Here is a 15,107-nt window from a genome sequence, read left to right as displayed (position 1 = left end):
TACGCACACCACATGTAGAGGAGAGGGAGCCACATGCAGTTATGACATTCACCATAGAGCTTTTTGGAGGAGATCTAAGTTAGAAAAAGCAGCGATTCTTTTTTTTCTAACTCAAGTGAAAGTTATTTTAGCTAAATTCACTTCAGAGGAAAAAAGTTTAACAGAATCAAAAGTAGTCCTCGAGAAAGTGCACAAGTTGATTGAATTACATTTATACAGTATATAGAATATATAGAGAAGGTTTAGTGATATTTTCCTAAAGTTCATTGTTGGTAAAACAAATGCTTTAAGGTAAGAGAGAGCAGTATATAGGAAGTGGTATGTGCAGCAGCTCAAGTTGTTAGAACTGGAGCCATAACACCTCTTCAGTTAGTCCTGTTGGCATCTTTCCTCGAGTGAAAATCAAACAGAAACATCCTCCACCTACAGTCCTACATTTATATCTCACAGACTCCTGCTGGTGTATATATCACAAAGACAGCAACATATGCTACTCTATACACTGTGTTATCCCATGTATCTATAGAGTGTATCCTTGCCACAAGGGCTCTTTCAATGGAAGAGGTTATTGATTCGAGGTTGAGGCTGGTAATATGCTGTGTTTTTCTTACTGTACAGTCAATATATTCCATTAAAAGACCCAAACCAACAGTGTACAAGTCCGTTCTCAATACTCTCAGCCTGACATCCATTGGTTACTATTGTGAACATACATCTTTTGGAAAGGGGGATGAACATATACTTTGATTTGATTTCCATGGTTTTTGAGGGGCCACCGTTATTTTCAGCTTAAACAGGAGTAGTCTAGTTCTTGACTATTTTCAGCTGCGGAATGGGTATTCAATGATCTATGGTACATATGACAAAGCTATATAAGGCTGCACAGATAATTTAGCCTGTTCATGAAATGTGTTGACATTAAGAAAGAACACTGTTTGAAGCTAGAAAGGAGGCAGGGTCCGCCAAATATAAACAAGGTAAAACAGTATGAAATTGTGTTGTCCTTTAAGGTCAGTTTGTTTATTCAGTTCATTCAGTCATGAAAACGAAGAGTTTGTTTATTTAGTTTGTTTGGAAATTAAAACAAAGAGAGTTTGTTTAGGCATAATAATCAGTCAATGAAGATCTTTCTCTTCTGATTAAAATATCTTCCCTTAAACTACATAGTGCACCTTTAAATAGCATAAACTAAAAATATCTTTAAAGGGAGAATTGCTCCTGCAGAGTGCTATCAGAAACAAACTGCATCACAGAAAAAGCAATCGTAATAATAACAAAGAAGCACTACAGGAATATCTGTACAGAATAACACATGTGCTTGATGTACAATATTCTGTTCAGAGGTGAAATTTGAGTATATTTGCACCATTTTTATTGTTTCATATATTATTTTCTTTTTTAAAAATATATTTTATACCTTGTTTTTCTTTGATGAATGGTATTCAGAGTGGAAGGCAAAGGAAGAATTGCATTGTACAGGAAAACCTGTTTTTAACTGTGCATATGACAACTGGAATGGTACTGCGTACCTCTGCCAAGGCCCGACAGTCCCCCTAAATTCAATAAAGCCTCATCCAATATCAAATAAAACATATTTAAATGCTCTAGAGCCTGATTTTCATTTGGATCTTCAAATTGTACTCACCCATAGGTACCAGCCACCTAAATATGTGTTTTTTTTTCACCGACAAATGAAAAAAAAAAATGTTGAAAAATGCTTTATCTGTCTATGTTAAAGAAACCCAGATCTGCACCAAAAGTTAATGGGGTCTATTCTGGGCTGAGACCCATCCTCTATCCAAGTTTCGTAGCAATCTGTTCAGCAGTTCTTGTGTAACCTTGCTTACAAACCAACCACCGAACAACAAATGGACATAGGTAAAAAACATGACCTCCTTGGTAGAGCTAATTAACAAACTAGCACATACTGTACAATATTCTGTGCAGAGGTGGAAATGTTGATATGTTTGCACCACGGCTCCACCCTCATCAGGAGTATGTGAAAAAATCCTCAAATGCTTGTTTAATGAAAGTAATGCACAGTGGAGGACCTTTAACGCTCATCACAGCACAGCATAAATACTGAGTGTACTGTATAGGTGTTGGCTAAACAGCTGGGAGATGCTAAGTTTGGTTGGTGCTCATCTGATTCTTACTGACATGGTCCTCCTATAGACCGTCTATTAGGACACAGTGTGGAATAACACAAACATAAGCACCATATTTAAATAATGCTGCTGTTAAACATAATGTTGAGCTGTTGAGTCCATGAGCAGCTTTAACTCCGCGTGGCTATTGAATAGAATGTGAATGGGATTCGCAAGTGGGCTCTGAGTTACCCTCCTAGCAGCTCGAGTATCTCTACCCAGCGAAGGTCGAGGCAAGAACACACAGGTCAGGGACAGAGTGGGCCGGTGGTGAGGCGGAGGGATACGAGGTTCGGAGGCCATGTCAAGCTGACGGATGGGAATATAGTGGATTCACACGAGGATGCCCATGTACACACACTGACAGAGACATACACAAACTCATTGCTTTATGCTGTACATTTTGCAAGACGCCTGTACAGTACAACAACCACAGCAAAGGTTATTGAAACAAATGTGTACTGCTGTCCTCAAAACCCCCTCTGATTCTTCTTTTACACATATCTGTATTTGTTTCTGTGTTTTCATTACTCTGTTTATAAGCAGCTCTGATTAATTACACTTCTGTGGGGCTGATCATTGAGGGACCGCTCTGCCCATTACTGTGCTTGTCTGGAAAATGCGCAGTGTAAAACCTGTCTGAACTTGATTAGTTTGTGCTTTTGTTGGGTCAGTCTAATTTGAATGAATGTGAAGTTATTATCATTATAACTAGTGATAAATAAATATTGCAAAAGCAAGAAATGTTACAGATGTCAGTATGCTGTGTGCTGAGTTGTCTGCTCTGCTGAGCTTTCAGTTTGAGGAAGTTTAGTTTACTTGTAAATAACTTTTTGGCCTCTCTCTGTTGGTCTCATAGTTGGTCAACCTTTTTCTTTATAGAATATTTTCTGTCAGTCTGTCAGTCATAATATGTACTTTTCAGCCTTCTTCATTTCTGTCTCCCTTGTGTTTCTACCCTCTCCCTCACCTTCTGTCTCGGATGCAGGAATTATTAATGTATAAACTAAGTGGAGGCACAGACTCGCCCAGTAATCCTTCTCACTTGGTGAACTTTGACCTCGGCTCTGAGAGTCAGGGGGACACATCCGGCTTCAACCCGCTCCACCAGTTTGACCACGTCGGCAGGAAAAAGCTGGATCAGGTTTGTGAAGCATTTTTATTTTTGGTAGCAAATCATGTATTTATTATTTATTTTAATTCTATAAAGTGACTTTCATACTCCAGCGATTATTGGAGCTTCTTGGTGTCTTCAGACTTTGTGCTGTGTGGGTGTGCTTGTGATGTGCAGGGCGGAGTCGCTTTAACTTCCTCCCAAGGCCAGAAGCTTAATGTTGAAGGTTAGGAACTGTTTGAGTCTCTAGTGAACTGGATACTGTGGCAATCTCTGAAGCTGCCAGGTCTTTTCTGGGGCTCGGCTTTCCTATTCTCCATAGGTCGCTGCCTCTTCCAGGCAGGAGTTAGGCTGGCAGGAAGAAAAGAACACTGAAAAGGTGAAAAGATAAGAGAAGCTTTCTGTTTCATGAAAAAAAAAAGAGTAATGTTAAAGGAGAGCGCAGTCTTAAAGTGCACTTCTTTGGCGCTTTGAACCGTGTACCCTCTTACCCCAAACTTATTCCCAGGAGTGCCACCATGATGTTCAGTTAATTGTTAGATTTTTTCTTCATAAAGGGGATAAGTCGCTACTGGTAGTTTCAGTTCAGTGCGAGAGTTGCCGGTTTTCTCCCCCATTTCCCTCCTACTATCAAGGGAAATACCGCTGATATCACACAAAACAATCAACAAAGGCTGGCATTTCCTCAAGTCAGGCGTGTGTGTGTGTCTTTTAACTTTTTAAAACGGATCAGATGTATATATACACATGTGATCCCCTTTGTAATGTAGCTGTGTTGCCGCTATTGTCTTTGGCACACGTTTTTAATCCTAAGACCTGTTTTCAGCTTATCACAGGAGGCTGCATAGCTTTGCATAGAAACACCCTATTAAGAGAATGATTAAAATGCCTTCTCCGCTTCAGGTGCCTGTGTTGTTTGTCAAATAAAATGGAGGGAGGAGGAGAAAAAAGAAGTTACATCCATCAATCACCTGTGAGGAAGGAGCAGAGGGGGCGGGGGTGGATGGATGGAGGGAACGAGTGGAGTTCTCCTCCTTATGTCAATAAAACTCAGCCTGGAGTTAAGAGTGACATTTTGGCAATCAAAGCAATCTGATTTTTATTTGCTTTCCCAATATGGTGCTGGTGCCAAGTGTGTTTGTGTGTGTGTGTGTGTGTGCATGTGTGTGTGTTTTAAGAAAAAGAGAGAGTAAGGGAGAGAAAGAGAGAGAGAGAGAGGTAGAGAGAGGGGGGGTTGGCGGGGTGCCATTGAAGATGGTAAGAAAAAAAGGCAGCGCAGTCAGAAGAGTAACGACTCCCTCCCAAAATTGATTTATCTTTCTATAAATGATGGCTACATCCCCCCAAATGGATTTATAAATTAATTGCTGTCTTATTGGAATAAAAACCTTCTTGTGCGGACATGATTGATCGCCTGGTGTCGGTAGCCTGCGCTGGGGACCCCCCTCCTCCTTTGTTAGTGGGTCCCAGCTGGAGCGGTAATGCACTGATGGTATTAACCCTGATTAATAACTAACAATACGCTATCCTCATACATCAACAGAGTGCCGTGGTCGACTGGGCATGGGACTGGCCGAGGCTGCTGCCAGGCTATCAGGGCATGAGTCAGGTCACCTTCAAAACTCTGCTGGCCAACAGGTAAAACAGTCATTTCACTTGTTACACGTGCACTAACAGCGGTGTGTGCGCACATGCAAAAGCGCAAGTGTCTTTTTGGGTTTTCATGTTTTTATTATGATCCTCACAGGTGTTTTTGTTTTTGAGCAGTCTTTTGATGAAATAAAAGCCCCGCTCCGCAGAGGCATGTGCTGCATCAGTAGTGTCTTTACCTGTGCAAAATGAGCCGTTCACATGGGACTCCCGAGGCAAGTTTCCCTCCCCAAATTCCCTTTTGACTTAACTTCGGCGTAAGCTTCAGTCATTGGGGATCACATAGCCTCGCTGCTCTTCATTAGAGGTTCAAACTTCCACTTTGTTCAAAGGCCAAGGGCTCCTGTGGCTGCTACAATGGAGGATGAGCTGTGGAAAGAACTCTTTGGAAAAGGATACTAGAGTGCTGTAAGACGCCGTGTGTGTTGAAACATGGATTACTGTCTTCGTTAATGCGCATGCACGTGTTTGACTGACTGTCCTCATGAGCAAAATGATTGCATATTTTGCTCTTCGGGTACTTTTAAGGCCTTGAAATGACCAGAAAGGTAGTCAGAGATGGAAAAAGAGTGTCTGGCTCAGATCTTGGTGTCACCTGATTGAGGAGTTTTTCGCCCAAGTCCACCTCTCCTGCCCCATCCTCCTCCCCCCCCCTCCTCTCCTCTCCTGCTCTCCAACGGGCATAAATATTTATGCAGGTATGTGACACATATTAGATGGCAATACTTCAGGCTGTTCCCTGTTCTCCATTCACAGCTGTCACGCTGCCAGCTATCAGGGAGCCATGGGGCTACTGCACCTTGTCTCCACGCCTACGCCCAATCCATTCTAAATCACCGCCATTGTAACACACACACACACACCTTTCTAACAAAGGGCAAGCTCTGCATCTGCCAAGGACACGGGTCTAATAAGGGTGAAGTACGCGGCTCTGTGCTGCGCTGTGACGAGCTTTGTCGCCTTCACGCCTCTACCCCCTCTTCCCACACACACATACACACACACGCACTCCATTCTTCCTCCCCTTATACGCTGCTTTGTTGCATGTTAAAACAGATACTGTCATTGCTTGACTGAGCCAAATTAGTGTTGGGGCATTCATGAATAGAAAGTGAATGAAGTTGATATGAAGTCAGATAGGAAGAGAGAGAGATTGGACTGGCAGTTTGAGATTGTGAGTGACATGGAGAGAGATAGAGGAGTCAATACTGACAAGGCGCCAAAATGTATGAGGAACGATGGGAGTGGGAGGGGGGTAAAGGTTATATAATTCACCCTAATCTCACAGTATCAAAGTGTCTGAGATTCTGCCATTTGCCTCATTAGCCTCTCTTTGTTGGGCCAGAGGAGCAGATTTCATGGAGGATTTGGAGAATGGCTTTGGTTCTGCCTGAGACGCTCGCACAGAGCAGGAAGTTAGTTTCACGGCTGGCGACATGTAAGCTGTCAAAGTTTTCCTCAGATCCATCTGCGACTCAGAAATATCTCTCAAGCTATAGAAGACCATTCACGGGATAAGCGCACTGATGTCGGATCCACTGATCCATTTGTTAGTGCAGATAAGGATAATGCTCTCTGCATAGCTGCAGACTCAAGTGCCCTCGGCTCTTTGCACCAAGGCTCCACAACAATTACTCTTTTACTGCCTCCGGTTGCTGGACAAACCGCAGGATATAATCTTAGACACTTGACAGAATTAATAGTAATGACGTTGTCTTATACTGTACAAAAACACCTATCATTGAGACCTTGCGATGTTCTAGATGTTCCATCTTATAAGTTTTAGTCTCCTTGAATGACTTCCCTCCCCTGTATACAGCCAATTTTTTTTTTCCCGCTCCCTGGACTGCATGAGTTAGCAGCGTGGCCCATTGGCCTCCTATATATTGTTACAGTGGCAGGACAGTTATTGTGCCCAGGGTTTATATCACATTCTAATGGAGCAAGGCTATGAGTTAAGGGCGGTAGGCTTTTACACCAGGGCTGTTAAATCACTGTTCAGATGACTTCATTAGCAGAGCAGGACACATGCTGAGACACTTGCGCTTGCACACACATAAATACACACACACACACATACGCTTTCACCCTGCTACCTTGACGGTGTAACATCGGGGCCAGACAGGAGGGAGAGTGGATTTATACAGGTGTGTGTGTCCTTCTTTGTCACCTGTCACTTCAGTTCCCTCTGCGCGATGGCTCATCCATCATCTGCAGATTGAGCTTTTCAGCAGAAACCAGACTGATTAATACTACCCCAGGACCCCCAGGGTTGACTGGCTGACTGGTTGACCTGGCTTCCTGGCAGGCAAGAGGTTTAAATGGATAGATAGACTTGTGGGCGGGCTAACATTTTCGCCTGCTCGTATGCTGGCTAAATTGCTGACTAACAGGTCGACTAGCTTGGTTAGGTAATGACTGGTTGATGCAACGGATGTAGGAAGCAGTGATTAGTGGAACAGTTGAGGAGGTTTAATGGTTAGCCTACCCTGTAACTAGCCTGTTGGTTTGTTGGTCTTTTTTGATAAATGACACGTCTGAAAAATAGATTGATGGTTAGATGATGGACCAACTGACTGGAAGGAAAAAGCCGATTGGGTGTTAGCTGATGGCTAAAAGCAGGAATAAAAAAACAGACACAACAACGAAGAGCAAAGTAAAGACAGACCTAAATACACAAGGGCTAATGAACAAATGAAACACAGAAAAAGGGCAGGGAAACAGAAAGAGACCGTTTGTCAAAGACCGTCAAATTAACACAGCGTTTCTTAACTTAAACCATATCAGTTAGCCTTCACATTGTGAAAGTACTGTTGAATAAGAGCTAAACTGCAGAAAGACCACATTACACTGTATTCAATAATCAAGGTTCATGCGCAGGCCTCAATAGCACTACAGTACATCTGAGATTTATATCAACCAATCTGATGTGTGTTCTCTCATTTCCTTCATTACAAGTCTCTAGCAGCTTTAAAGAAAAGTTCCTTTTATAAAATGTCAAAATCAATGACATTTCATATCGAGATTAAATTCCTACTTAACATTTCACCTTAAACAACTTGCGCACCAAGGGTTTGTGTTAATTGTCATGATCTGTTGATTAAAATGTCCACATTGCCTCACTCACTGACCTCAAGTTATGAGCTGCCCTTTGTTCTAGCAGCATGGTGTAAAAGTATTCACTAACACACCCGATACTGAAAAGCTTCTCTTCAACTAGTGATCTATGAATGGATAACTGCTTCGTCCTTGGTCCGTCTTTGAATGTCTCCTTTCTTTAGTGAACAACTCTGTCACAGCATATTTTTGAACTCTAATTGTGTTTCATGACCTGTATGAACTGAAGTGTTTCTTTTACATCCAAAGAATAGGATAAAATAAAATAAAACGCTGAAAAAAGTAAGATAGTCATCTGCCAAGGTGACTTCTTGAGACACTTTTCTTGTGTCTGTATGTCAGAGAAGGTCCTCTGACCTGGTTGATAAGAGGTAGCCAAGTATGAGAGATGAAGCTCCATGTGTCACAGGGCAGCTCCTCCACTCCATCATAAGGACCTCATATCATCCAAGGACATTCATGCTTACAACTACAACACAGGTCGGGGGACAGTTCCCTAAAACCAGCCTGGTACAATGCAAAGACTTCATACAATTGCCAACAGTCCTTTTAAAGTTAGATTTGCTGTGGCTTGTGCTTTTGTCACAGCTAATACTCTGAGTAAGCACCCTTACTCATGATTTTATCTAACACACTGACAGCAAGAAAGTACTTGCAGCATTGACCCGCAGATTTGGTAGCTTAATGTGGTAAGCTACACTGTAACTACTGAACACTAAAGCATTTCCTCTGCATTGTCTCATTGTTGCTGTTACCCCTCAGGTCCATAACAATAGCAGTTTGTGGAAAAATGCCAGTCGGTGGCATTCTCTTGCTTGAGCGGCTCCTTAAATTGCGGCGATAGACGCTTGTGCTTTCAGGAAGTGGGCAATCGCCATCTGTTCCCGGGCTCTGCCATATGGCGGGCCTTTTTCTCAGGGAATAAAATAAAAACAAATATGTCAGAATGTTCGTCTTCCTCCACGGACGCTGATCAACCTGGGGAGAAGCTGGATCTCAGTGTGTCTGGATTAATGGTCTTACTTTACGCTTCAGGGAATGAGGGAGTGTGTGCTTGCGGTTGGTGGGGCTTGTGTGTGTGTGTGTGAGAGTGCATGCGCACGCCTGTGTAAGGGTATGCACATGCTAATGCACATTTATGTACCTGGAAGTATTTCTGGAATCATTTATCAGACTTAAAGGGCGATGTTACCATACCATTCTGAGCAGTGGGTCGCCCTATTCTTGGAAGCATTAAACAACACAGGAGGAATGAGCTTCAAGGTTAGCCAGAGTGACATTTCATGGCTGCCGCTGCCAAAGAAACAAGAAGAAACGCTCTCAAGCCATCATCAGACTCGCCGTCTTGCGAGGCCAGAAATTCAAAAGACTTGTCACTTTTGAAAATCAGGAGAGTGTGATGTGTCATTGAGGAAGGGCTTCTTTCTTCTCTCGTCGATCCCCTTGTGTGTGTCCCCTCCGCTGACTGACAGCTTGGGATGGGAGTTTGTGTTGGTGGAGACAGAATACATCTTTTGTCTGCTTGGTTTTACATGGTGTGTTTTGTCTTCGCTACCCCTGGACAGCACTGACACATTGAGGTTTTCATTAGCCGTAAGCAGGTGGCGGAGGAGAGGGACGAGCTTGTGCGCATAAGCCTGTTTCCGTGTCTGTCTGTGCGCGTACTCATCTGCACTGCACCAACTTGTATACTGTATGCATATCATGGAGGGCGTACATGTGTCTGCCTGCATGTGCGTGAATGTTCGCTCTTATATTTCGGTGTGTGTGATATTTGGAGGTTTGCTCCAAAGGCGAATAAATCAGTGATGCCTGGGATAAGGCCGTGGCCCCTCCTCAAACTGCACAGACAAGCTGAGAGGCTCATTAATCAAACGGCCAGTCACAGATGTGATGGCTTCCACACAAACCGCCAGCAGACTGTGAAAGTCACATCCAACAGAGTCAACTGTCAGCCAGGCAGGCAGGCAGGCCACACTTTTCCTCACCCCCCTCTCCCTCTCTTTCCCCTCTGTTGTATTTATCTCTCAGTCTGCCTTTACCTCCTCTCACCTCCAGCGTGATGCCTCGGTGTGATACATCTGAAATATTTGTCTTGTCCCTCTAAAAACGATCTGCAGGGTCGAGGCAAATCTATCTTCTCGCAGAGTGGTCATGGTCAAGCCATTCTAGGGACACGAGGCATCAGTCATTACGGCGCGTCGCTCTGTTCGCTCTCCATACAGCCGACTGTACTTTGTCGTATAGCACAGTTTGTTACAAGTTGGCTCTGTCTCGTAGCAAATGTGGACGATTGCACAAACGTCACCTTGATGGGCTTCTATTTGGTCGAACTACGGATTAGCATAAATGTAGACATCAGTTATATCAGTAGCATCAGCGGTGTGTGGGTGAGTGTGTCATGTGGTGTGTGTAAAAATAGGAATCAATAAATAATGTACATTTGGAGCCATGGGGTCTGGCATGGTGAAGGAGAGAGCGCTTAAATACAGGTGAACCATGTGATACAGGTGTGCCTCATCTCCTCTAATGAGCCTGGCCTTCACCCCGCCTACGAGCACCCTGGAACACAACCTAAAGATACGTGTCCACAGGGGCGTCATTTGACTCGAAGGTACGCAATGCTTCCCAGCTTTGCATGCTTGCACCTCACTGCTTGCACCTGATTTACACCCATTTCGCGAAACGCCACGCTTTGCTGCCAGAATGCATTGCACGGCTGCGTGCGTAGACAATGAAGGGGAAGCGTGGAAATGATGGATCCTGTGGACACGTACCATAACATAAGTTTTAAAAAAGGCACACACCAACCAAAACAATGGATAATCCCAGGGTCGTCACAAGTTAAACATTATCTTTTTCTCCAGCTTTGGCTACCCAGAATGTTTTGTAACCCAAGTAATCCTAAATAATTCGGTCATTCAGTGAGAATTTTGCTTTGGTCCAGCCCCGGAATACGTTTGAGTTAAATTTGAATGATGGATATGACAGGCATGTCGATACATACTGTGTCCAGCTTTCTATGCTGACAGAACATTTCCTCACCTGTAATTTCCACTGTACAGAACACTCAGGGGTACATTCAGGGGTAAACGTGGATGCCTCCTTCATGGAAATGCACTCATGTGAAAATGAGTTTTTCCATCTCTTTCTGGCTATTATAGCACATATCATATTCTAACCATTTCACTGCTGTAATCTCCACTCCCAAAGGGTTTGAATTGTTAACAATAGTGGCAATAATATCACTATTCACTAACAGAATTGTCAGTGCACAGTGCTTATGCCACAAGGCAATCTTCTCAACGGGATTATCTGGTTTTCCCTTGTGTATTGTGAACTCTCCTGCAGTTTAACCTGACCTCTTTTTCACAAATATTGCCATTTTATAAATAATTTCATAACATAAATAGCACCTCTGATTGTTCCAACTTTCAACCTTGGATGGGTAAATGGTTGGAGAGGCTCTGTAACACCAGCGCTAGATGAAAATGCCACTTAATCTACTGCAAAGCCCTCCAAGTATGGAGAGAAATGCTGGATGGAACAGGGACAAAACAAAGCCACCCGTTCCTGATTAAAAATGGCAAGTCCCAAGGCTCCTCAAATACACTGGGGTATTTGATGGTACAAAAATAAAGACAGTACTCCACACAGCAATAGAAAGCTATTCTTTTGTCCTCAGTAATTGTGGTGGAGGGGAGGAATTTCTGTTGTTACATTGCCAGAATTTTGAGGATGACACCAGTTCAGCTGGAGCCTCATAAAGCTGAACTACTCTCTTGCAAGATCACTTTTGCTACAAAGACCTTGAGAGCAGCTATTAAAACCAGGTTTTTAAAAATATGACATGAGCTGCGATTCAGAAACTTTTTGGCCTATTTAACACTTTTTTCCCTCAACAACAGCCCTGTTTTTTCTAGTGTGAAAATCAGAAGCAAGGACTCGTGATTGCCCAGTGAAGGAAGGGTCCACGTTGATGTTAAAGTGAAGTGAATTGAGGTCCTGGTCTATCATCTTTTGTATAGCCTACTTAAATTGAGCTTTGCCATATTAAATTCAGTGAAATTGTGGACGGAGCCTTGTACAGTAATGATGGTAAAAAATTCAATATCACACTTGTAACTTTCAGGTATTTTGTTACCACGTCTGACTTTGCTGAAACTTTTTTCTCAGAAATTCTGCTTTGTCCACTGGGTATTTGTTTTTGTCAGCTCCGTCAGCAAAATAATTCCAAATTTCGCCCCTGGAACCAGTTTTGTCAACCAGTTTGGACGGACTGGGACTCAGTTAAAGACATGGCGGACTGTTTGACGCCGTTGCCATGTTTCCTGCTGATTTACTGAGTTGACTTTTTAGCTGACTGCAGCAGTCCATTGTCAAGAGCCAGACTGTGACCGTCTGTTCCAGACCATCATTGTGTTCTTCTTCTTCTTTTTTCTTACTACTCCATGCCATGTGCCATCTTTATTCAAACTCTCTGGAGGTGACACTGAGTTAGGCTTTTAGCTTGCTGAATATGTTTGATGAGTGTGTTGAAGGATTAAACTGTTAAACCCAATGTTGAGTGGAAAAAACTAATAATACTGAGTCAATACTGCAGTCAAGAAGAGCTGTGCTGCACACACTCATGGTGGTGGTGTTGATATTGCTGAATATTGAATGAGTTATAGTAGTTAAACACATGCATCAACAATCGTATATGTATTTGTATATGTTTGTGCTGGTGCACCGCTGTAGCACAGGAATTGAGAGATCATGCCCTTGTAAAAAAAATAAGTATAAGATCTTAATTTTATTTCTTGCAGCAGCCAAATATCATAATCGTGTATTTGTACAAGATTTTGGGAAGTCTTTATATCCGTTCAGTGTAAGTCACTCTCAAACAGGGCATCAGCTGAACGTCTGTGTATGTGTGTGTGCTCCCGTCTGAAGCTGTGTGACGGTGAGGGTTTGTTTTGGTGGTACATCACGAGGTTGTATCCTGTCGCCAGGCTCATTAGCCCGGCGGCGGCGCTCAGGCTGCCCCAGCCAATCGCTGCTCTCGGCGCGGCTCTGCCATTTGCATGTGGTCCAGGAAGAGATAATTAGAGGGATCTCTGCCTGTCACTGTTAATCTGGGACTTAGTGAAGGGCTGTGACGCCGACATGCTGATGGACTGACACACACGTCTGCACACACACAGTGTGGTGTCATGCCCGTGTACACACATTGGCACCGGACGCACACCAAGAGCAAACACAGTACCTGCACACACACACACACACATACTAGCATTATGCACAGGCAAACACACATGAAAACATGCTCATGCATACACACAAACACTGTCTCTCTCGTGTTTCTTGACTCTGCTGCCAAACTGACGTCTTTATTAACTCTCTTTTTGACCCGTGGCTAGTAAAATTGTCTCTGTCCCATCTTTTTATCTCTAATTCTGTAGCATATTCCACTAAAATATATCAGAGCTGCTTCTCCATTGGTATGTGAATGATAGCATGTTGACTCAGTGGCTGTTTACACCAGTTGTACTATGCTGTTGACACAGGTTTTAGATCCCTGTTCAGATAGACTGCGCGCTTGTTGCTTCCCAAACAGGCAGAATGCTCGGTAAGCCTTTTGAACAAGCCCAGCTGTCAGCCCTATATACTTTCACACACACACACAAACATTGATACGCACACATCCCGACAAACATGTACATGTGCTCAAGCACTGGCACGTCCCCAGCCACACACACGCCGAAAACACACAAACTTACTTACACATCGCTGATTGGCAGGCCTCCTGTTTCCCCATAATTCCGACTGATTTATCCAATCAATCTCACTTGGAGAGCTGCTAAAGCGTTGACTAATATTAAGAGTAGAACATGCGACAATTAAAACATCCTTCAGGTAATTACAGAGCTGGTTTAGCAGCAAACAACTGAAGCATTTTATACATTCAGCTTGTTGCCTGCGTGTTTTATTTGTACCTGTTTGATAGTTAATCGGAGGAAATGAGGTACATCTGTGAATGTTACCGCCTTTAATGCGCATGTCACATAATATGTAAAATACCATATCATTAGATGAATGTGTCTATGCAAATATTGACTCTGCTCGCCTAATTGAAGATCGTAGACAGTGTTTCCTGCAGGAGAAAATCCTGTGTTAAAAGCTGGATAGATGTTCTTGTCAGCGCCAAAGACTTTTTTCCACCCAAATGACAGCTCGTCCTTTTTTGCACACTGTGGGACTGTTTAATGGTGCATGTTGAGAGTGAGGGTGAGCACCGCTGCTGACCTCATTCGTCCTGCTCAGTGACCCTGTGTCACCACTGATGACACATAATAGTTGACACTTGACTTTAGGGGCTCTTTAAGTGCCAAGAGTTCTGGATTCATATTCTAATGTGGTCATCTTTGTACTCTGCGCCTCCACCTTTTGTCCAGGAGCTCTCTCTACGCTTGTTCCCACTCTTTCTTTGCCTTTCTTCATCACTCTCTTTCTCTTGTCTTACAGACCTATACACACATGCAATCACACACACACACACACACACACACACACACACAGAGACACTAACACTTAGACCTACTCAGACACACTCTTGCTGAATTGAAATAGCCTGTCCCGCCCCCCTGCCCCTGTGCCATTACAGGTAAGCACAGAGGTGCACTTGTCCTGACACTTGTCTTGACAAATCTATAGACAGCCTGAGCGGACACTCCAGCTGGAATCAAGCTTCTTTTTTTCAACCTCTCCTCTCCTCTCCTCTCCTCTCCTCAGTATCTTCTTTTATCTTTACATGCAGCATGTTTTCCTGCCATCACATATGCCTCCACTTGCTAGACCCCATAAATATTCAATATTACCGTTAGGGTTGGGTATTGTTTAGATTGTAATGACTCAGATTCAGATTGTGCTTATTGATTCCTAAACTTTCAATTCAATTCAACCTTTGTTGAAATCCCGAAAAATCATTGAGGGCAAGCCCTCATTTTCAATGCTGTCGAGAGCACAAAAACAGAATAGGTGCAACATTGTGAGAATACAAATAAAACAGAAAAAAGTGCTAAAATTATGATAAGAAA

General features: G+C 43.2%; 1 protein-coding gene across 4 annotated transcripts in view; it reads left to right on the top strand.

Moving 5' to 3' along the window:
* Positions 1-15,107, top strand: part of kiaa0825 (KIAA0825 ortholog) — a 128,359-nt gene that overhangs the window by 54,138 nt on the left and 59,114 nt on the right. For all 4 annotated transcript variants that reach the window (XM_084359046.1, XM_084359047.1, XM_084359049.1 and 1 more), the window contains 2 exons: positions 3,136-3,291; positions 4,805-4,899. In XM_084359046.1, the coding sequence (XP_084215172.1) occupies positions 3,136-3,291; positions 4,805-4,899 (251 nt within the window). The remainder of the gene's footprint in view (positions 1-3,135; positions 3,292-4,804; positions 4,900-15,107) is intronic.

The sequence above is a fragment of the Pagrus pagrus genome (assembly GCF_965226575.1).
Source record: "Pagrus pagrus genome assembly, chromosome: 8".
Lineage (NCBI taxonomy): Eukaryota > Metazoa > Chordata > Actinopteri > Spariformes > Sparidae > Pagrus > Pagrus pagrus.
Note: the sequence above shows the minus strand (reverse complement) of the source record. Positions and strands in the feature narration are given on the sequence as shown.